This window comes from Bos grunniens, chromosome 29 (genome assembly GCF_055505025.1).
Source record: "Bos grunniens cultivar Pamir isolate PY7600 chromosome 29, Bosgru_T2T1.0, whole genome shotgun sequence".
Classification (NCBI taxonomy): domain Eukaryota; kingdom Metazoa; phylum Chordata; class Mammalia; order Artiodactyla; family Bovidae; genus Bos; species Bos grunniens.
Window position 1 is genome coordinate 49,948,630 of NC_141193.1, and position 23,959 is coordinate 49,972,588.

General features: G+C 38.9%; 1 protein-coding gene across 3 annotated transcripts in view; it reads right to left on the reverse strand.

Annotated features, from left to right (window-relative positions):
• SLC36A4 (solute carrier family 36 member 4) overlaps positions 1-23,756 on the reverse strand; it is a 41,276-nt gene extending 17,520 nt beyond the window's left edge. The window contains exons 1-8 of one of the 3 annotated variants that reach the window (XM_086384044.1): positions 23,545-23,756; positions 17,538-17,661; positions 15,969-16,059; positions 14,481-14,569; positions 13,399-13,494; positions 10,950-11,034; positions 5,691-5,918; positions 3,764-3,862 (exon numbers count right to left, since the gene is read on the reverse strand). In XM_086384044.1, coding sequence (XP_086240170.1) covers positions 3,764-3,862; positions 5,691-5,918; positions 10,950-11,034; positions 13,399-13,494; positions 14,481-14,569; positions 15,969-16,059; positions 17,538-17,661; positions 23,545-23,731 — 999 coding nt within the window. In that variant the 5' untranslated portion in view covers positions 23,732-23,756. Of the gene's footprint in view, positions 1-3,763; positions 3,863-5,690; positions 5,919-10,949; positions 11,035-13,398; positions 13,495-14,480; positions 14,570-15,968; positions 16,060-17,537; positions 17,662-23,544 lie in introns of those variants that run through there. The other 2 variants (XM_086384045.1, XM_086384046.1) reach the window with 2 other exon arrangements.
• Positions 23,757-23,959: the final 203 nt, after the last annotated feature.

A 23,959-nucleotide genomic window follows, 5' to 3' on the forward strand; every position in this document is an offset into this window, starting at 1 on the left:
TAAAAGTACACCATGGAAGTGTGATGCCCTTCTTATCACACATGCTGTCAACATGCTTTATCGCTGGTGAAGTTCATTTTGATCCCCTGGTTAAGGCAGTGTTTGCCAGTAAAGTTCTGCTTATAAAGTTCTTTCCTTCCTCCTCCTCACACTCTACTCATTAGAAGCAAATCACTACAGGCAGCCCACACTCCAGGGACTGGGGGGATTAACTTACAACTCCTTGAGGATAGTATCTACATAAGCTACTTGGAAATCTGCCCTTTGTGCTTATTTATTTAATCACATATTTGCATTCATAGGGATTCATATATATTTGTTTTATAGTTTACTACTGCTGAAGGCAATGGCACCCCACTCCAGTACTCTTGCCTGGAAAATCCCATGGATGGAGGAGCCTGGTGGGCTACAGTCCATGGGGTTGCTAAGAGTCGGACACGACTGAGCGACTTCACTTTCACTTTTCACTTTCATGCATTGGAGAAGGAAATGGCAACCCACTCCAGTGTTCTTGCCTGGAGAATCCCAGGGACAGGGGAGCCTGGTGGGCTGCCGTCTATGGGGTTGCACAGAGTCGGACCCGACTGAAGCGACTTAGCAGCATTTTGCTACTACTATCATTCCAGCTTTGCTCATCATGAATTCTATCAGGTGAGGTCCTTTGTCCTTTTGATGTGCATCTATTGTTTTGTGAGCACTTCCATACTTTCTGGCAGGGCTTCCCAGCTGGCACTAGTGGGTAAAGAACCTGCCTGCCAATGCAGGACATGTAAGAGATGAGGGTTCAATCCCTGGGTCAGAAAGGTCCCCTGGAGAAGGAAATGGCAACCCACTCCAATATTCTTGCCTGGAAAACTCCACGGACAGGAATCTGGCAGGCTACAGACCATGGGGTTTCAGAGTCAGACACAACTGTGCAGCTAACACACACACACACACACACTCTCTGGCACCACAATATGCTCCAGATACACCTTGAATTTCCTTGCTTCCGTCCTGTAAGCAGCCATTTCTCCAAAGAACTTTGTTTCCTTTGCTGGAAAATCAGATTTAGAACTCAAGATCTGGGCACTAAGCGGGCTCAGTGCTCCTGGGTACCACTGCTTTCTGCTCTCTCAGCAGACAGAGTTAATAGGTACATGCACACATACTGACCCAAGTACACACATCTACAACTGATTCTCTATCCAACTGTATCTGTCGTCTGTCAATTTAATGAGATGAATGTGTGAAGTGTGAAAGTCACTCAGTCGTGTCTGACTCTTTGCGACCCCGTGGACTCCTCTGTCCATTGAATACTCTAGGCCAGAATACTGGAGTGGATAGCCTTTCCCTTCTCCAGGGGATCTTCCCAACCCAGGAATCAAACACAGATCTCCCACATTGCAGGTGGATTCCTTACCATCTGAGCCACCAGGGAAGACCCAATGAGATGAATAAATATTTACATTATGGGGGGAAAAAGAAAACCTTAAAAAAAAAGGGGGGCTAATTTAAAAGTTTAATTTGTAGGCAAATCTTTGGAGGTTTTGGGCATACAAATCTGACCACACAGTAAAAGACACTAAGTTATAATAAGTATTTACTGAGTGCTTACAATGTGCCAGGTATTTTTCTAAAAGCTTTGCATGTAGGATCTCATATAGTCCTCACAATAACCTCGTGAGATAATAACTGATGTTATCTCCGCTCTTCAGGTGAGTTAGGTCAGTCCATATGAAAACTGTGAGTGATTAACAGAAAACAGAAGAGTGCACATGTCCTATGCTCAGAGGAAACCCAGACTGAAAGGAGAAGCTCAAGTCAGGGGTGGAGCCAGTGCAGCCAGGAAAGCAGGAAGCGAAGGAAACGGACACTACGGAGGCTCCACCTGCACGAAGCAGCGCCGCCTGTTTCACACGTAACCTCATTTATGGAGCTGATTTGGGGAAATACAAAAAGAAAACTCAATACGTCTTAGCTACTGGCTGGAATGGGGAAACCAGGGACACAGTGAAAAGAAATACTCCAGTGTTTCAAGTTTGAGCAACCAAAAGTAAACTAAAAGAAATAGAGAAATGAGAAAGTGAAACTGATTTTATATTAAAAAGAAAAAGTATGTGTCAGACTTCAGAGTTGTTGAATCTGAGATGTCAGAGAACAACACTTAACTGGAAATGTCCAATAGCTTAACTACAGCTTACTAGTTAAAGCAGAAATGAAAATCTACAACACTGATAAATGGAGCTTCCAAGAATTAGTAAGAATTCTGTAAAGGAGAATTCAGAGAGCAGAAACCCAACTAAAATCGCATAAAATTGTCTCAGTTCTATTTTGTCTGTGGTTTATACAAACAGATGTTTATCAGTGGTTCCGCTCCCACACCAAACATCAGTCTGTGAAACATAAGCTACAGCCTTTCACTGTTCAGTTGCTAAGTCGTGTCTGATTCTGCGACCCCACAGAATGTAGCATGCCAGGCTTCTCTGTCCTTCACTATCTCCCTGAGTTTGCTCAAACTCACATCCATTGAGTCAGTGATGCCATCCAACCATCTGGTCCTCTGTTGCTCCCCTCTCCTCCTGCCCTCAACCTTTCCCAGCATCAGGTCTGGGCCACTGGAGAAGGACCCAGTGGCCCAGGGAGAAGGGGATGGCAAACCACTTCAGTGTTCTTGCCCTGAGAACCCCATGAACAGTATGAAAAGACAAAAAGACATGGTCTTTTGACCAAGATCAAATGTAGTATGCGGGCTTCCCAGGTGGCAGTGTCAAAGAATCCGCCTGCCAAACACAAGAGTGCAGGTTTGGTCTCTGGGTCGAGAAGATTGCCTTAAGTAGGAAATGGCAACCCAGTCCAGTATTCTTGCCCGAAAACTTCCATGGACAGAGGAGCCCGGCAGCTTACAGTCCATGGGGTCACAAAGAGTTGGACATGACCGACTGACTGAGCACACAAATAGCAATATCCTATTTTGCCCAGATCTATACGTTTCAGGTTTTCAATGAGTGGGAAACATCTTTTTTAATTTTTTGGCCACACCGCATGGCATTTGGCATCTTATCTCCCCAACCAGGGACCGAATCTGCACCCCCTGAACTGGAAGTTCAGCGTCTTAACCACTAGGCAACAAGGGTGTCCCTGAACTGGAAGCATCTTAAATGGAAATATTTAGGATCTCAGAATCCTCACGATGTTTGTATCTCTTGGTATTAGCTTCATGATAACATCATTTCACAAAACAAATATGATATGCATAAATCTAAAAAGAATGTATGTTTGACTCTTCTTATGTAATAGTAAACTTTATAACAATTTCAACCAATTTCTAGTAATCTAATCTATAAGATATGATGTTTGGGATCTGTCTAAATATAACCCAGACTTGACAGAGTAAAGTGAATATAGATCAGGTAAAATTAACCATGAATTAATGGTTTTTGAAGCTTGGTGATGTTTACAGAGGAGTTCATCACACTATATAGGTTTGAAAATTTTCACAACAAAATATTAAAAATAGTCTATTCTAATGCTCTCATTTTACTTATTAAGAAAATTATCCAAGATAAAACATGGATGAACTCCTGGTTAGTAGAGGAACTAAACTGTAATTCAAGATTATCATACCAAAATGCAAATCATTTTCTAGGAATAAAAAAATAGAAATAACAACAACAACAAAAAAACCCAGAAACAGGAAAGAAAACCATGTATTTTTAAATGTAAGTAAGTCTCTGTGTTGACTTAAGATTTTAAAAAATAACAATAAAGACTAAATCCTTACCACTCCTATGCCTTCAAAAGCAAATACAGCAGTACCAAAAAAGAGGGGGTATTTTTTCCAACCAGCCACTATTGGAAGGTTGTGGAGATCTGGCATATTCTGGAGAAAGAAAGAAAAAATAACATAAGTTACTTACTTGTTTGAAACAATTTAAAGCAGAAGAGTGAAATCATATACTTATGAGCTTCACGCTAGCAAATGTGGATTACAAATGTGAATAATTCTTTCAATAAAAAGTTTAGCATCCTATGTTAAAGGTAGCCAAGCTGTTTAGGATTTTACTGCCAGAAGCAATTGTCTTCCTCGAGCCCACAAGTCCCAGCTGAGCTAAACGCTCCTGATTACCTGCTTCCACCTGTAAGGCCCAGGCTGTTCTCACTGGGCATGGCTCCTGCCACAGCAGGAAACACGCAAGCATAGTCAACATCTGAGCTGAGGCCATACAATCAGTTATCAACCACTGCCGACAGTGTCCAGTGAAACTCGTTCCCACTCTACTTTCACTGCTCTTCTGGTTTCTAAGGCTGCCCAACTCTGGCCTTCTACCTCATAACCCTGCGTGGCTCCCGAGCTCTAGTCTCAGTGTTTTACTCTTTGACCTGACGATTGCCATCACCCTTATTATTTGTGCAGAAGCCTTGACTCTGGCTTCGATGTGGGTGCTGACTCATACAGCCTAGTTCCAACCCTCACTATCTGGAAACTTACAATCTGCACATCTTGTTCAACATGTCTGGGTCCAAAGTGGCTACTCCCCCAGCTACCCCAAGTCTCCTCACCACCCTGCGTTCTCTGCCTTACCAGACAGGAAGCAGAATTCGAGGCTGATGAAAAGCATGAACAAAGACACGGTGATACATGAGTAAAAACATGTTAGGATCAAAATGGAAAATTAAAATGTTTGGACTGCTGGATAATACTAAACTGTCCTTCAAGGCTCACAAACTCTACCTCAGGAACATACGTTTCTGCTCCACTAACTCCTAGATGTCCAACTAAGGCATCAGGAATTCTAGAAAATCTTATGAGGTCCTTCTGCTTCTCCTCTTCCACTCACATGTGCTATAACAACGAGTCCACAGGCTTTGGAATTCAGACAGGGCAAAAAAGAAACAGAGACTCATCATAGGAGAATTCATCATGGACTGCTAATGGAGATTTTAGGACAACTACTTTAGCAGCAATGTCTAAAAAGTCTAATTGCATCAGAAAAGAATAAAACAAGGATTCTCTACCTTTTTTGAGTCACTGGCCCCAGTGAGAGATGAAAGCTGTACAGCTGCCCAGTGGAAACGCACATATACATACAGAAACACTAAATCTTATAAATAATTTTAAGGGATCTGCAGATCCCCTGGATCCCCTCAACAGACTATTTTAAGGAAACTGAGTTAAGTATCTCCAGACTACTGACAATGAACTCAGTTGTGGTTACTGCAGAAAGAGGTCACAGCCCAGGGTAGTGGCAGTGAGCTGAAGCGGTGGCGGCAAGTAAAGCTTCAGGCGTGAAAGAAAACCGTAACATCACAGCTAGACTCCCATCTCCTAGGACTGGTTTAAGTCTTAAAGGAATAAACAAAACACTGATGAGTTCTTTATTTCATGTTAGGCAGTGTACTAAGGCAGGGTCCTGCATCTCACAACTCTAGTAGGGCAGGCATTACTACCTTCTGAGGCAATGCCATACAGCTCAGAAGCATACTGACCAAGATTCAAAACCAGATCTGACTACAAAGCCTATGCTTTCATCCTCTATGCCATACACTTCTTCAGCTAAGCAGTATCCCCCAAAAGAAAACCTGATTATCTCCTAGGTGACACATAGGAAGTAGGATCTGTACTTATCATCACTTTTACCTCTAAAGTAAAAAAAAAAAGTTTACTTGTTAAAAAACATACGACACAGTTAAAAACATGTTATACTTACCCTAACAACGTACTGATAAATTATCACAAGACTGACAGCCATGGATATGTTGGCAAGGAATGAAAGCACAAACAGATTCTTGAGCTCACGAATGAAGACCAAAAGAATTAAAAATGGAAGAAAGCAAAGCATATATATCCTTAGGTCAATACTTCTTCTCTCACATGGACTTGATGAATTGGTACTATTCAAAACAAACACTTTACTCTCCAGGAACCCTTCATGAACCTATACAGGATTACCAGGAGAATAAGGAAGAGGGAAGACAAAAACTTCCATTAACTTATAAGCATGAAGGAGAAATATAAAGAAAACTATGATCTATATACACTCTATGATAAATTCCTTTGCAATAAATAAAATACATAGTTTCAAGACAATTTAGCAACCTAGAAATACATATATATATATAAGGATAATTAGAATAGTCTTCTTTGCAAAATACCTTTATAATACTGTGAAAACAAAGCTCACTAGAAACTTATGAGGACAGACTTGCTAATGCATTTCGAAGCTTTGTGACTGTGACACTCGTGATGACTGCAAAGGCTCAGTCTGCTTCTGAGATAATCAAAAGTAGAAGTATGCTTGTCTAGAATGGCCATTGGGTAGTCTATTAACACAGTTTGTTCAAAGCAGAAAACAATCTCCAAGTGCCTTTTAGAAATGTACAGTAATCCAAATGAAACTCAGAAATCAGAGCCCAATTTTAAAGGTATTCTATAAAGCAACTGTTGATGAATTAGTATCACTGTCAATAAATATTTATTAAAAATCAGTTATCTTCGGCATGCTAGACAATAAATTTTTGTCAGAGCAAAAAGCTCCTATAAGATAAACCAACTTTACCTCAAAATTTATTCAGCTATTTCTATAAACCAATATTTAGCTTCCAAAAGAGATTCCATAATTTATAGGCTCCATATATTAAAAATTGTCCCTGATTCAATTAATCAAATAGTCCAACTTACAAAAATAGAAATGAAATTATAGAGGACTTTACAAATAATCTTAAAAACTCACAGAAGAGGCAGATCATACTAAAATAAAAATATCAGTGAAAATCTATTTGCCCCAAACACTGTACCCTCCTTTGAACATAATGACATTATCACATCTCTGGATATATAAATTAAGAACCAAAACTTACAGTAGTAACAGCAAGTATTTTCTGAGTATTTTGTATGTGTCAGGTACTGAACTTTACTCTCCAGGAACCCTTCATGAACCTATACAGGATTACCAGGAGACTAAGGAAGAGGGGACGGAAAACTTCCACCAACTTATACTCATGAAGGAGAAATATAAAGAAAATTATGATTTATATACACTGTGTCAAGTACTGAACTAAATACTTGATATGCAACATCTCATTTAATCCTCAAAACAACTCTCTAGAGGTGGGTGGTAATATTAATTTCCATTTTATAGTTGAGGAAACTGAGGTTTAGGGAAAGTAAAAAACAAAACTCTATATGATATCAAGCCAGTAAGTGGTGGTTCTAGGATTCAAACCCAGGTCTGAGACCCAAGAATCTAGCGTGGACAGGTACACGGTCACCTGATCAAAATGCTGCAAGCCTTAACAAGGGGCCTGCCCAAGGAGCCCCCGGTCCCCTCCGTGACATCTCTCCCCCCTGAAATACGGCACTAGGAGGGCAACAAGTCAGAAGTACAGAACACAATTCTGACATGATTAATAAATCAGGAGGTTAATTTTACCCTTACCCACAATAAGTAATGTTTAGTGTCACTACAAATGTACATTATCATCTTAAATTGCAGGGACTATACCTACTAGTTTTAAGTTATGTTGGCAACTTATAACTCATACTGGACTAGCAGACTCTCAGGTTATGCCATGGACCATTTAAGAAATGCACGGCTCTCATTTATCTTATAATTGGCCATTAAAACTTTCTATTTTATCTTCTATAACTTGAAATAGTAGCAAAATTGATTGTTTACAGCACTGGGCTTTTAAGAAGATATTTTATTTGTTGATTCAATTTTCTCTGTCATCAAATTATTTACAACCAAATACTTCTGAAGTACAGGTATTCAAAGAAGTACCTCCCATAATCAAGATGAGGTAATAATAGAGTTAAGCTCTATCAAGGATTCCTGGCAAGAGAAAAGTAGTCATATAACCAATTTTAAAAAGGGTTGTTTGAGTTGTTAGGTGCTTGGGAATTTCACATCAATTCTATCACAAACCTCTCATAATAGTTTAGTATTCTTTGGCAGAAAGACGGTTATAGGAAATTCTCAAGATTGAAAAATAAAGTAAAATAAAAATATCGATACATACCCAGAGCAAGATTCAGGTAAACATTTGAGTCCTTCGGTGCCCTCTAGAGACAGAGATTGGCTATCTAATAGGACTTCCTACGCTCTCACATGTTTACCAAAATGCAAAACACTGAAATAAATATTATAAGATAAAATTACTAAATTCAGTTGCTTCCAGTAGAGCTCAAATTTACTAAATTCTACAATTTATTAACTTTTCAATTCAGTGATTTAATGGTTAAAATTCCAAAGGCAGATGATGTTCTTCAGCATAGCTAAAATGCAGAATTAAAGCTATAATATGCTATATTTGCATACTGCATATACAATGCATAATGCATTGTATAAAGGCTTTCACCAACCTTTCATCAGCTGAGCCTCACAATAAGGCTATGAGGAATATGCGAGATTTTGCTATTGTTCCTATTTTACAAATAAGGAAATTGAGGCTTGACCAGGAATAAGGGGTCTTACCCAAAGTGTAAGTTAAAACTGAGAGCATGCACCTGAATTCAGATCTTTTGACTCTGAAGTCCATGGTCTTTGGTATCACAACATTTTTTTTCTCTGAATGTAATAGCCCTTCCCTGTTCTTCATACCCATACACTATTTTGTCTATCTGACCTTTTCTTGAGCATTCTAACGTAAGAGCAGCGAGAAGCTACTATAACCACGATGGACCAGCCTCACTGGAAGCGCCACAGTACCTCACCCCGCCAACTGTCCACAGCGGCTTAACGGGACCAAGAACAGCCATGCAGCAGCTACAGACCAAGAGACGCACAACTCCATACGGGAACTAAACTCTTAATTCTTTGGTTCAATGTAATACTGAACCTTCAGTTTTAGGCAGATCAAGGTGGTAATAACCTTACAGGTTTTAACTGTAAAAGTAGTAGCAATTAGTACGGTTTAATCAACCTGTGTGTCCTTTATTGGAGACTGCTCTCAAATGTGAGGACACTTCTGCAGAGAGGGGCAATGTCTGATGATGCTGTTTCAGTGATCATCTGTCTGCTCTCTAAGGTGAGGTGCTTAGCATTGCTTTCAACTTTTCTCACATCTGCCTCAATGTGTTTTTCCATATTGCTCTTTGGGCTGCAAAAGAACTTTCATCTTTCTATCAACTGCAAGCTTCTCCTTACCTTCCAGAGAGTCACTTTTTCTACCTGGTCTTATGATATGTGCAAATGAGTAAAGTTCTTCCATTCAACTTTGGAGGCAACTGATAACATTTCATAGAAGAAAGTCACCAATCCTGAGCTTACAGATATTTATTTTATGTACTTACATAGTCTGTGTCATACACATACTCACAACTAAATCAGACAATGCCCTGCCCTAGGAAGAACAGTAGTGTGGCAGCTGTATGAGGCATTTAGGTTTCTGCCTAATTTACATGACCTGGGGCACATTGCTCATGCTCTGTGAGACTCTGTATCCTCATTCATAAAATGAGCATAATACTTATATTACAGTGCACTTGCAAAAATTAAACTGTATCACAGTTTATAAATATAGGATCATAAAGCATTATGAGCATTATCTATAACTTTAAGTCAAGCTTGTTGGTAGCTCTCTTAGGGGATGATAGAAAACATTCACTACTACCATGTTGCACAATCCTAGAAAGGCACCATTTCCACCATATTCTATAAAATAACTGCCAAAATGGGATATCTTATCTTGACATTAAATAGCCTCTTAACTGAGTCAGTAATCCTAAAATTCGAGGAAGGTGATGGCACCCCACTCCAGTACTCTTGCCTGGAAAATCCTATGGACGGAGGAGCCTGGTAGGCTGCAGTCCATGGGGTCGCTAAGAGTCGGACGCGACTGAGCGACTTCACTTTCCCTTTTCACTTTCATGCACTGGAGAAGGAAATGGCAACCCACTCCAGTGTTCTTGCCTGGAGAACCCCAGGGACAGGGGAGCCTGGTGGGCTGCCGTCTATGGGGTCGCACAGTCGGACATGACTGAAGCAACTTAGCAGTAGCAATCCTAAAACTATATGACTTGAAGAATTAAATACTTGTAAAATCAAAAGCACATCATCAATGATGAATAATGCTGATAAAAGCATCACCTCTCTTATTTATAAAAGAATGACTCAGTGACCCTTTCCACCATTAAAAATCTAAAAGGATGGCTTTATCAAACTATGGCCCCCAGACCAAAACCTACCATCTATTTTTGCAAATAAAATTTTATAGGAATACAGCCATATATAACATATTATTGTCTACGGCTGAGTTGAGACAGAGATCATACAGCCTGCAAAACTGAAAATACTTACTATCTAGCCCTTTACAAAAAATGGTTGCCAAATCTTGGTCTAAATATAAAATGAAGTTATCTTATACTTAGAAAAGTGAGTCAAATATATACTTGAAAGTCGCTCAGTCATGTCTGACTCTTTGCGACCCCATGGACTATACAGTCCATGGAATTCCAGGCCAGAATACTGGAGTGGGTAGCCTTTCCCTTCTCCAGGGGATCTTCCCAACCCAGGGATTGAACCTGGGTCTCCTGCATTGCAGACAGATTCTTTACCAGCTGAGCCACGAGGGAAGCTCAAATATATACTAGGTATATAGATTCTTTAGTACACATATTCACATGATTTTGCATTAAAATACCTACAGAAGTACTCTAGATTACTGAGTAATGCCTACAGTTGTACCATGCACATGTGGATAATTAATAAAATTTATTGACTAACTAAATAAAAACAGATGGTAAAGTAAGAATAATACAGGCCAACTATCAGTTAAAGCACATAAAGAAATGTACTTTGGCATTGTGCTAAAAGAGCTTTTTTTATTTCAGTGCTTTGCATGTTTGTTTAAACTGACAGTCTCTACCAAGACTGCAAACCATCTATGTTTGATGTCATATCTAAATATGATGCCATAACTGTGGCATCAGAAGAAAATGATTTCAAAAACTGGAGAAAAACACTTACTTGTTTCACATTTTCAGCTAAGAAGACAATATACACACTACAGAATCCCAGCTGTGTTATCACCAGAAAAAAGTCAACCACATTCCTAAAAAGGGATACCCACAAATAAGTATTAGTAAGAGCTGAAGAAATGCCAATATATTTTTTCCCTTTTAACTATTTTGAAACATTTCATAATGTTGTTGTTGTTTAATCGCTAAGTCACATCCAATGCTTTGCAACCCCATGGACTGCAGCACACTAGGCTCCCCTGACCTTCACTATCTTCCTGAGTTTGCTCAAATTCATGTCCACTGAATCAGTGATGCTATCTAACCATCTAATCCTCTGCCGCCCCCTTCTCCTTTTGCCTTCAATCTTTCCCAGTATCAGGGTTTTTTCCCAAAGAATTGGCTCTTCACATCAGGTGGTCAAAGTATTGGAGCTTCAACATCAGTCCTTCCAATGAACATTCAGGACTGATTTCCTTTAGGATTGACTGGTTTGATATCCCTGCAGTCCAAGGGACTCTCAAGACTCTTCTCCAACACCACAATTTGAAAGCATGAATTCTTTGGTGCTCAGCCTTCTTCATGATCCAACTCTCACATCCAGACACAATTACTAGAAAAACCATAGCTTTGACTACATGGACCTTGTCAGCAAAGTGATATCTCTGCATTTTAATATGCTGTCTAGATTTGTCATAGCTTTTCTTCCAAGGAACAAGTATCTTCAATTTCATGGCTGCAGTCACCATCTGCAGTGATTTTGGAGCCCAAGAAAATAAAATCTGTCACTGCTTCCACTTTTTTCTATTTGCTTAAAATATTTATTTTCCACAAAGAGCACATATTTATGATCTGCATATCACTAGACATATTATTGAGCAAAAAATGTTATAATACTTAAAAGTTCCCAATTTTCCCATTATTTACTTCTGAAAATCAACAGATTAATAAGGGTATCTATATATAAAGTGATTTCATGAAAACATCTCATCAATTACATTAAGCCCATCTCTCCTGTTTCTCAAGATCTTTTTCAGGTCAAACTAGTGTATTTCCCAGCAAATAGGATGAGCATATTCCCCACCATCCAAATCACTAATAATATGAAATGGGAAAGGACTGGGGGCATGGTCCTTATCATTCCACCAGAGACGTCTCCAGGCGCTTCGCTCTGTGCACAGTTTTTCAGATACTCTAAACAATTCCAGCCACATAACACAGCGGGTATGGAAGTGGGGAAGGGAAATCACTGGCCAAATTAGCATTATTTGGGTATGATTATAATCAAGTTAAAAGTCTGCCTACATATTATTAGTACACAGTCTACACCTCCGCCTATTGTTCTGGGAACGAGCTTGCACTTACTAATTCATTACAGTCTCTTGTTTGACCATTAATGTCAAGCTATCAAGCAGTCTAGTCTAAAAGTCAACAAACCCTCCTCCTCCCATGTGGCGCTGGAAGGGCCCTTGCCTATTTTCATTCTTGCCATAACTCTCTTTCTTCATGGTTCTTCAGGGATCTCATGTGTAAATAATCTTGGTACCTTGAAATGTATCCAAATTTCTTCTCTCTGATGAATTACATTTAAGTATTTCTTTAAGATCTCTTCACTCACCTTTAATTTTAGTACCCTTTACCAACATTCATCCCAGTCACTTCTGTCTGAAAGCCATTCTTTTAGACAGGAAAAGCAGACAAAGCTGCCTTTAGACTGGCAGGAGGAGGAGGAAGACGGGTCCTGGAGGCACTCCCCAGGGCATTGGGCTCGGCTTCCTTCCTTCTCCCGCACAGTGTATCAGGCCGGAAACGCTGAGCAGCTCACAGACACATCTAACTTCCTCAAAATCAAACCATAAACCACTCTGCTAACACCATCCTTTTCCTTCTTTTAACTCCCACCACACACATTATTTGTAGCTTGGTTAGCATGCTGTAAACTGCCTATGCTTATTTTCCAGTCTTCTGTTCACCTGATTTTGATTAGCCATGTCTGCCAACAATAAAGTTACATTTAAAGTATACAATGATAAAAATAACATTATATTAAAATACATACTTCAGATGTCTTATGAATATGGGCTAAACATTACAATTTTATTTGAAATAGAGATTGCAACATTTTTCTTGCTTTTTTTCCTTTACTTAAAAATTATTGAACATGATTACGTCATAGGCTAGCTAGGTGCTTTATAAATATCATTTTATTTCAACTATCATTATAATTCTGTGAAGTATTATTGTAAACTCACTTGATAGTGAAAAAACTCAAATAAAATAAAAATTCTTTAACCCAGATCATAAATTTGTAAAATTATAGAGCTGAAATTTGAACCCAAGTCCATTTAACTCTAAAACTTATGTCTCCCCCCAATTTTATTATACTTCTATTAATGTACTTTATCAGATTAACATACCTATATTGATAACTATATATTAATAACATAGCAAGTACTTACCGCCCCCATACTGTTTGCTTCTGCAGACAACTCCAAGGACTTACTTCCATAGCAAAACTCACGGTGTCACTATATCCTAATGTTGACTTTTTAAACCTGAAATGTAATGACATACATGCATATGAAAAAGAAAAATTTTAAACTGTTCCATAAATCCATTTCTTGAAAAGAACATCAATAAATGGACTATATACTGACAGAGGAGTTTTTGAAATTTGGAGACTTGCATATTTCTAAAGACATCTCATGAAATTTAAAGTTTTTATATATCTTTTTAACCAATATATTAGGTTTTAACCCACTGTTAAAGTTTATATAATTGTTAAATTCATATAATATAATATTTGTGTTTCACTGATTTAAATATTTCAATTATCTAAAAACATCAACTACACTGTTCATGCCTAAATTATTCCATTCTTATAACAGCACTATTTTTTAAAACCCATACAGGGCTTTATAATATATTGTCACATAAATTACCCTATTTAATAATCTAATAGCCACATTCTCTCTTCTATTTTTTCAAGTATACAGTGTTATTTAAAGATCATAAATGACCTGCCTAAAGTTTTAAGAACATTTAGCAACAACAAAAGTGAGTTAAAGTTAGAATATTAGTTTGCCAGAATAGACAATGTTTGTTTAAAAGTTGGTTCACTATCCAATAGAAACATTTTGATACAAAAATAAAACAAATATTATTTTACTATCTACCAACCCACATATCAGCAAAGAGCATAAAAGGTCTTATACTCAAAATGAAATTAGTAACAAAATGACCATTATTTTTTAACTAAAAGTAGCCCTGCTGCCTCCTTTTTCCCCATATATCTTCCCTGATTTTTTTCATTTACACTATATTAAAAAAATTTGATTTCACTACTTTTAAAAGAAGTATATTCATGCTGACCAGATTTCAATCATATAAAATGCTACCTTTCTCCGTAATTATTCACTTAGAATTGTCTATGTAACAAATGTCTAGTTGCAAAGCACAGTAGAAATATAAGACTATTTTATCCTTTAAAAACTATATAGCTTTAAAATAAATTAAATAGACTTAACAAATCCACATTTACCTCTGACATAGAAAGTGACTGCAACGTACCAAAATGTGCATACAGTGAACAGAAATAATTCCTATAAACACAAGGCTGATTGGTCCAAGCTGTGGGAAAAACAGAAGTTTTAAATATTTAAGTTTAATAAAAATTAAATTATCTTACAAACAATGAAATAACAGACTACTGTCACTGACAAATTTTCAGTAACAAATAAATATTTGTTAGACAAAATGATTAAAGAATGATTTGCATAATAGAAATTAATGGATTTGATACAGAAAGAATTTAGTAATATTTAAGACAACCACATATGATTACCTCTTATCAACTTGACTATCCAAACCTATGAACGTAGAATATAGATATGCCACACAATAGAATAGAATACAGTGTGATATTTAACATCAGATGGCAAGTCTGTGACAACTGGTATTCTACCATTAAAAGTATACGCAACCATAAAACATTATCTAAGTTACTAAAAAGCACTGTATCATCTGAGATTGTAGGCAATCTACTTCTGTGTATCACTTGTTGAGAACCACACCTGAGAAACTGTGCCTAGAAAATAATTATTTGAAAAAGTGGTACATAAAAATTTCAAGTATTCATTTACAAAAATTAAAGTGATGCGTAGATTATTGACAGACAAAATATTGCCAAAGTTATTTTTATAATCAGAAATTTTTCAGTTTCTCTAAATTAGGATGGACAGAGTCCAAAATGATAGTTAAAACTCTTCTTAAGAAAATTCATCAGTTAAAAAATGTTAAATACAGGGGAGGGAGGAGGGAGGAGGGTTCAGGATGGGGAACACATGTATACCTGTGGTGGATTCATTTTGATATTTGGCAAAACTAATACAATTATGTAAAGATTAAAAATAAAATAAAATTTTTAAAAAAAATGTTAAATACAATTTCATTAGTTCATAACTGAATACTCCCTTATCAGGATTCTCTATAATTACAATAATTGGTTCCAACAAACTCTTTGAATATTTGTTTTCAAAAGACATTGTTATTCTTTTTTTATAACTATTATTCTTAAAACCTGAAAACTATGTATTTTATTCAGAATCTAAAAAACTATAAAATTTCACCAATACTAATACTCTATAAATATATCTGTTGCTATGAATGTATCACTTAAATTCCTGAAAATCCAAAAAGCTAATAAGATCTAACTATATCTGGAAATCCAAATCCAAATCCAAAAGGCTAATAAGATCTAACTATATTTGGAAAAATCAGATACTGATTTAGGATCTGTTAAATATTGTAAACAAGTAATTAGGTAGAAATGAAAAGAGTAATTAATTTTCATTTTTAGTTAGATATTATCACAGTGCATATAATTTTAACAACAATAGCTAAATGACTATCTAGTTGTCACATGACCAGGTTATATATGACTAGGCTAGATGTTAACTTGCTCTAAATTTTGCTGTAAATTAAGACTGGTGACTGTATTTTAACTAGAGATTACAAAGATGAGTCTTACCACTATGCCTGCATTTTTTATTGCTAGTGGAAGTCCTAAAAGACCAGTTCCAATGTTTCCTTTAAGAAGATGAATAAGAGTTTGTACAAACCTGAAAAGTAGAAGTTGTAAGAATTAAACATTTTAGAACAAAAGCTATTAACATTACATGACCATGGTTTTAGCATCAGAAGGGAACTAAAAATTTATCTAGGCAAGGAATCAAACTAACATTTCCATGCGACCAGAAGCTAAAGGAGCCAGAAGTTATATCTGGCTCAAGTCCTACCATTGCGCTTTAAAAGCAGAATATAGAGGGTTATTATGGAGATTAAATGAGTTAAATGAAAGTATTTTTGTACATATTAAAGTAATAAAGGAAGGGCAATTTTCTCATAAGATTCTTTGCTGCTATGATATTCAGAACAATGCTGAATATTATATACAGCTAAGCTGGTAAGACAGCAATTTACTGCACTATGCAATCATGACATTAAACATAGTTTATCTATGATTATCACCCTCAGAGGAAGTTAATTAAAAGAAAAAATATACAATTTCTAAAACTGTGTATATCATCAAGTAAGATAAATACTAATCAGCTTTTACAATCATGAACTCCCAAGGGATTTCACCTAAGAAAGCATTCCAAGAGGCATTTGAAGAGTCTCTTGGCCAAGAAAACACAAATTAAACTAGGAAGAAGGGCACAAATTTTTAATTTTGAAAAAAAAATGCTTATCTAAAATTTTTATTAGCTTATACTATTCTTCTTTGGTCAATAAAAATGTTACTTTGCTTAACTATCAAATTATCATTAGAATAATAACTTACTCAAATGTATTAATGATGACAAAATAACAAAAAAGATTTTTTAAATATTTACTGCTTTCCTGAGACCATGACTGCTTCACACCATTCGCTCGACATAAAGAACTGTTTACTGCCTACTTCCCAGAGTCTAACTCCTAAACATTGCAGAAGCCCCTTCTCTGAAAATTCTATTCCTCTCAATCCAATCCCCCTACTTTCAAGATTCATAGCGTTTGATATATATTATCATGTAGTGAGGGGGCTTCCCTGGTAGCTCAGCTGGTAAGGAATCTGCCTGCAATGCAGGAGACCCCGGTTTGATTCCTGGGTCTGGAAGATCCCCTGGAGAAGAAATAGGCTACCCACTCCAGTATTCTTAGACTTCCCTTGTGGCTCAGCTGGTAAAGAATCCACCTGCAATGCGGGAGACTTGGGTTTGATTCTTGGGTTGGGAAGATCCCCTGGAGAAGGGAAAGGCTACCCACTCCAGTATTCTGGCCTGGAGAATTCCATGGACTGTATAGTCCATGTGGTTGAGAAGAGCCAGATACAACTAAGCGACTTTCACTTTCATCATGCAGTGATTCCTATACACTGCTCTGTAATTTAGATGTTTTTCTTCTTTCCCAAATAGACTATGACTCTCTTGAGGGTGAGGACTATGTCTTACTCATCTTTGTGACTTCTGCAGTATCCAGTGCCTGGTCTGTAGAAGATGATTACAAAATATACAGTGAATCAAAAGAGAAAAAGACATTTTAAACCCTAATTACTCACGAAATACCCTCTTGATCATCAAGCTGGTGATGCTTCTGAACAGGCAGAAGCTCCTGCTCCTGTTCTTCATCCGATGTCCCATCAAAATTCTGCTCATTTATTAAGGGCCTCATTACATCCATATCTGAAAAAGAAAAAAAAGTGCTTCACCATCATTTTAAAAATTGAGTTAACACTGGTGTAAATGAAGTTTTTAATAGAAGCCCATGCAATTTTACTCATCTTTACTATTTCCACCCTAAGTTAATGCACATTAATACTTTTACCATATTTAGAATGCACATTAATAGTTTTACCATATTTAGAAAGAAACAACTAGACTTAACTGCTGGATGTTTTGTTTGGACTAAGCAGTGCAGGTGAAAAGCGGAAGTATTCACTGTAACACGTCTTCTACTTTGTCTCCATGAGGTTTATAGTAAATGATGATAGAATTATGGTATGGAAAAGTGAAGAGATAAAAGTCCAATGAACTTTTATCTCTTGTTAGCGTCAAATCATACTGAGTACATAAATGGCAATCATATTTTTATCTTTTAATTAAAAAGCTTTTTAATATTGTTGTACAATATTATGTAAGTTACAGGTATACATACAGTGGTTCACAATTTCTAGAGGTTATACTCCATTTATAGTTACTATAAAATATTGGCTATATTCCCCATGTTGCATGCAGCTTTTATATCTAATTATTTGTACCTCTTAATCTTCTGACCCTATATTGCCCCTCCCTGCTTCCCTTTCCCCACTGGTATCTACTATTTTGTCCTCTATGAGTCAGCCTTTTTGTTATATTCACTAGTTTGGTATATTTTTTAGATTCCACGTATAAGTGATATCATACAGTATTTGTCTGACTTATTTCACTTAGCATAATGTCCTCCAAGTCCATACACGTTGTTTCAAATGGCAGGATTTCATTCTTTTTTATGGCTGAGTAGTACTCCATTATAAATATATACCATGCTTTACACTTTCCCTTTCTGAAGGAGATTTTCACTGCGCTTCTTCCAAGCCTCCTGCTCCATCTCCTCTTTTCCACAGAGACTGCTCCACTCTCCATGTTTGCAGCAGCAAAAGGATCTCTGCTGGAAACTGTCTGTTTATTTTTCTATCTACAGATTATCTCGGAGAAGGCAATGGCACCCCACTCCAGTACTCTTGCCTGGAAAATCCCATGGACAGAGGAGCCTGGTAGGCTGTAGTCCATGGGGTCGCTAGGAGTCGGACACGACTGACCGACTTCACTTTCACTTTTCACTTTCATGCACTGGAGAAGGAAATGGCAACCCACTCCAGTGTTCTTGCCTGGAGAATCCCAGGGACCGGGGAGCCTGGTAGGCTTCCGTCTCTGGGGTCGCACAGAGTCGGACACGACTGAAGCGACTTAGCAGCAGCAGCAGTAGCACAGATTATCTGAAGTTTGTGGTATCCTTGGTCTCCTATACTAAAAGAATAATTTCATAAATGTGTTTTCTTGTGATCTTGTTGAATTAACAGGTTTCAGGAGAGGATATGTGGAGAGATAAGATTTAGGCAGCTACCATTATTATCCTAGTGCTAACTGGAACTCAGTACAACAGGTTTTCATAACAGTAAAGCTATGCTTTAAGATACTGGAACATTCTTTAGCTTTGTTTTTATGCTCTTTTCAATCTCAATTTCCTAACCCAAAATCAACCTGAAATTTCCAATTATCATCAGAATAAAGAACAATCACATTCATTCAGCAATATGAATTGAAATCTTTAAAATATTTATCCTTTTCACTGAGTAATCCCACGTCTGCAAATGTAGTATATGAAGAAAAGGATTTCTGCACAAAGATGTTAATCAAAACAAAATTTTTGCTTAAAATTTGGGAACAACCTAAATGTGTAACAATCAGGAAATTGATCAATTCACTAGAGTACATCCACTTTGTAAACTATGACACTGACATTAAATTATGGCTTTCAATGTCTGAACAAAACAGAGATAATATACCAACTCTTGAGGAAGAAAAAGCTAGATAATCACAGCATGAGTGCAATGATGTTTTAAAAGTTAAATATAAATTTAAAAAAGGAAATAATACAAAATGTGAATAAGTTAACAAGGATAGATACAGACAACGAAAGCATGAGTACCTTTTTCTGTCTTTCTCTGGAAAATGTAAAAAATAAGAAGAAAGTAATAAACTTGCCTTACTTTTATAATAGCAAAAGAAGCCACTTATATTTTGACAATGGATAAACTAAAGTAGAAAACTTCCTTTCTAAAAAATAACATAATGTTGCCACCTAAATCTATATACTACCATATATAAGATAGAAACAGTAACTATTTTATCCACTTCTGAGGCAGAGAGCATATGTACAGCACGAAAGCTTCCAGAGGTTCCTATTCGCTCTGAAATAAAGTCTGGACCTTAAGCTCAAGGAAACCTGTATCTTAACAACTCTACTAGTGCTTTTCACATAGACAGCCAATTTTTTAAATTCTTTTTTAAATCAAATAATATTTGGTCATTGTAGAAAATTAGAAAATATAAAGATAAGCAATTTTAATTAAAATGACCTCGTTACCTAGAAACTACCACTGGCAACATTTTAGAGTATACACAAACATGTTAATTCACTTCAGTTTATTTTCAGTCAGCCCTACGGCTTTAAATGCTATCTACATGTTGATGACTTCCAAATATTTATCTCCAGACTGGGCTTCTCACTAACTCTAGACATAAATCCCATTGCCTACTCAACATCTGCACTTCCAAATCTAACAGACATCTCAAACTTAGCAAGCCTCAAACTAAACTCCTGATCTTCACCACCAAGCCTTCTCTGCCCAGCTTTAACCATGGGAACTTGCTGTCTGCATCAGGAGGCCTCGGTTCCATGACACATGGGCTCTTCCTTATGGCTGCCTGGGTATCCTCACAGCACGGCAGGCTTCCCTGCAAGGAACCGATCCAAAAGACAGAGCACGGCACAGTGCCTTTCAGGACCCAGCTTTGGGGTCACTGCCACCATTTCCACGATTTCATCACCATTTCCATCATATCTATTCACTAGAAACAAGTCACTAAATACAGCCCACATTCAAAGGGAAGGGAATTAAGTTCCTCCTCTAGAAGAGAGAAACATCAAAGAATTTGCAGACATACTATAAAACCACCACAACATCTCAGATGATGGCAGTTCCATTCTTCCAGACATGCAGGTCCCTGGAGTTATCCTTGTCTCCTCTGTTGCACCATCACTCCACATCTAACCTGTCAGGAAATCATTCTGGTTCTGCTTTATATACCCAGAGTCTAAGCATTTCTCTCCATCCTCCATGCTGCTACCACACTGCTGTGAAGGACAAGTCCATCTGTTTGCTGATTTGCTGAAATAACCTGCTTCTACTTTTGCCCCCTTAAGTCTATTCTTCACACAGCAGCCAGAGTGATCCTTTAGAATTAAAGTCAGATCATGTCTCTCCTCTCCTGAAACCTTGCGTTGGCTCCCTATTCTCTCAGAGTAAAAGCTAAAGGCTTTATAGGGACGTCCACACCACTACATAATCTGGCTTTATCACCACCTTGACCATTCTGCTTCAGCTTCCTGGCCCTTCTTGCTATTTCTGTCATTACTCCAGCTGTTCTTTCTCCCTATAATAGTCTGTCTTCAGATATCCACTTGACTAATCCCCTAACGTCTTTCAAGTCTTTGTTCAAATCTCACTGTTTCAATAAAATCCATTTAGACAACTTTATAAAACACTATAAACTGCCGAGCCTGCCTCTCATTCCTGATTTCCCTTACTCTGTTCTTTTTCTCCATAGCACTTTTAGCCTAATGTAATCATTGTGGCGCAGCGGTAAAGAATCTGCCTGCCAATGCTGGAGTCGCAAGAGACTCAGGTTCGATCCCCAGGTTGGGAAGATCCCCCTGGATATTGGCAACCCACTCCAGGATTCTTGCCTGGAAAATTTCATGGACAGAGAAGCCTAGTGGGCTAAAGTCCATGGAGTCGCCAAGAGTCCGACACGACTGAGCAACTGAGCACACACATATACATTAACTGATACTAGTCTTACTGCTTACTGTCTGCTTCCTCTTACTAGAGTATAAGTTCCATGAGAGCAAGAATCTTGATCTGATCTGTGTTGCTCACAGATGTATCCCAAATGCCTAAAGCAGTGCCTACTGCATGGGAGAAGCTCAACAAATATGTGTTGAATTAATGAGCAGACACAACTTAAAAAAAATAATTTAGAAAATTTTTTCAGTTAGTAAAAATATATCTGGCAAATATCTTCCCATGTAACTTTAAATGGCTATTCAGCATATGACCATATAGCTATATCACAATTTATCTAAACAATTTCCTTTAACTGAACATTTAAATAGTCACCAGCTTTTCTCTTTTATAAATGACATAATGAACATCTGTTGATATGTTTCATGACTTATTTCCTTGGGAAATATTTCTAGAAGCAGAAATGCTGGGTCAAACAATATGTGCATTTTTAAGGATAAATATGTTACCCTGCTTTTACCAGTAATGCATGAGAATACACATTTCCCGACATCCTCACTGGGTTGGGTTATTAACGAATTTACAACAGATAAACCTGGGTTCCTATCTGGGTACTACCATTAATAAGCTTAAAATTACTGTATCTATAAAACAAGGATAATAATTACACCTACTTCACTCATCACTGTGAGAATTAAAGGAGACAAAACGTAGGTAAAGCACTTACGCTACTTGACACACAGCAAATATTCAATACCGCTATGTTTATTTCTACCATTACTGGGACTTGAAAGAAATCAACTGCAAAGTGCACAGTATTACAGGACGTCTCCTTGTTACTATAATAAAGTATTTCCTAAAGACGCAAACAGGATTTTAGCTCCCGGACCTAGGGTTGGAACCTGTGCCCTCTGCAATGGAAGGGAGGAACCCTAACCACTCAACCTCCAGGGAATTCCCTCAACTTCTTTTTTAATCATTTAATGATTTAACAACGAATTACAAATATTCCTAATACGATGCTTTTAACTGGGAGGAACAATATTATTACCACTCCGATCTCTACTTTTGTTTTCCTTTTGACAGCGGGAAACCATAAACAATGCTGTATATTCCCCGTCGCCAAGGTAAGACCCCAAAGGAAAGGAGGAAAACAAAAGCTTGCCAAGGGAGTCAACAGCTGTGTGCGTCCGATCAGAGAGCGATGGCCACGCCCGGGGGGCGGAGAGTAAGCTAAGGATTCACCAGCTTTCCCGATCCGGGTGCCTCCTCCGAAAAGCCCAACTGTGACAACTTCCTTAAAGCACGGCTGGAAAAAAACAGTGCGAGTCACAGCGCAGGCTGTGGTTTGCCTTTGACACGTACACTCAGTGCACGCCACCCGACCTCACATACACACTCACTCTCTCTCACTCACACACACACACACACACTGTCACACACAATCACACTATCACACTCACTGTCACACATTCACACACACGCACACACACAGTCACACACACTGTCTCACACACACACACACACCCTCTCTCACACTCTCACAGTCACACTCACACTCTCACACAGTCTCAGACACACACACTCTCTCACACACTCACATACTGTCACACACACTCACATTGTCACACACATTCTCACATTGTCACACACACTTTCACACAGTCACTCACACACTGTCACACACTCACTCTGTCACACACACACACATTCTGACACCCTCTGCAGGCCTGGCTCCCCGCCTGACCGCGCTCTCCTGCGCAGGTGCGGACCCCGAGGTCAGTCCCCTCCACGGCCTCGGTCCGCCCCAGTGTCCTGGGGACTTGGCTCCTCTCACGTTCGAACCCACGCCAGACCCACGCCCCGCAAGAAGCCCACTGACAACCCCGCCTGCTCGAGCACCGCGCACCCCGAGCCGCGGGCGGGGCGGCAGGGCGCCCGCACCCCCGGGCCGAGGCCGACGGCCAGCCCCGGGCCCCCGCGCCCGCGCCGCACCCACCGAGCTCCTCGCGCCCAGCCGCCTCGGCCGCCGCCGGCGCCGCCGCTTCCATCGCTCGGGGGTCTCCAGGACTACGCCGCCCCGGGGCGCGCGCTCCCGCCTCTGCGTGGCCGCCTGCAGACCGAGGGCGCCGGCGGAGCAAGCCCGCCTTCCGCCTCCCGCCTCCCGCCTCCCGGCCGCCGAGCATGCGCCCTGCGCGGGTGGGCCGGCCGACCTCTGCCCGAGCGCCTGGGGCCAGGAGCCCGGGGGCCCGAAACCCGAGCTGAGGACAGGCCGGGGCACCGGGACGGAGGCGCTTCGGGGACAACTGGTGACAGCTCAGACCGAGCGGAGACCCGGGCCTTACGGGCGGGGGCGAGGAAGGGAGAGGCGCTCAGTCCTGTCCGACTCTGCGACCCAGTGCACTCTACAGGAC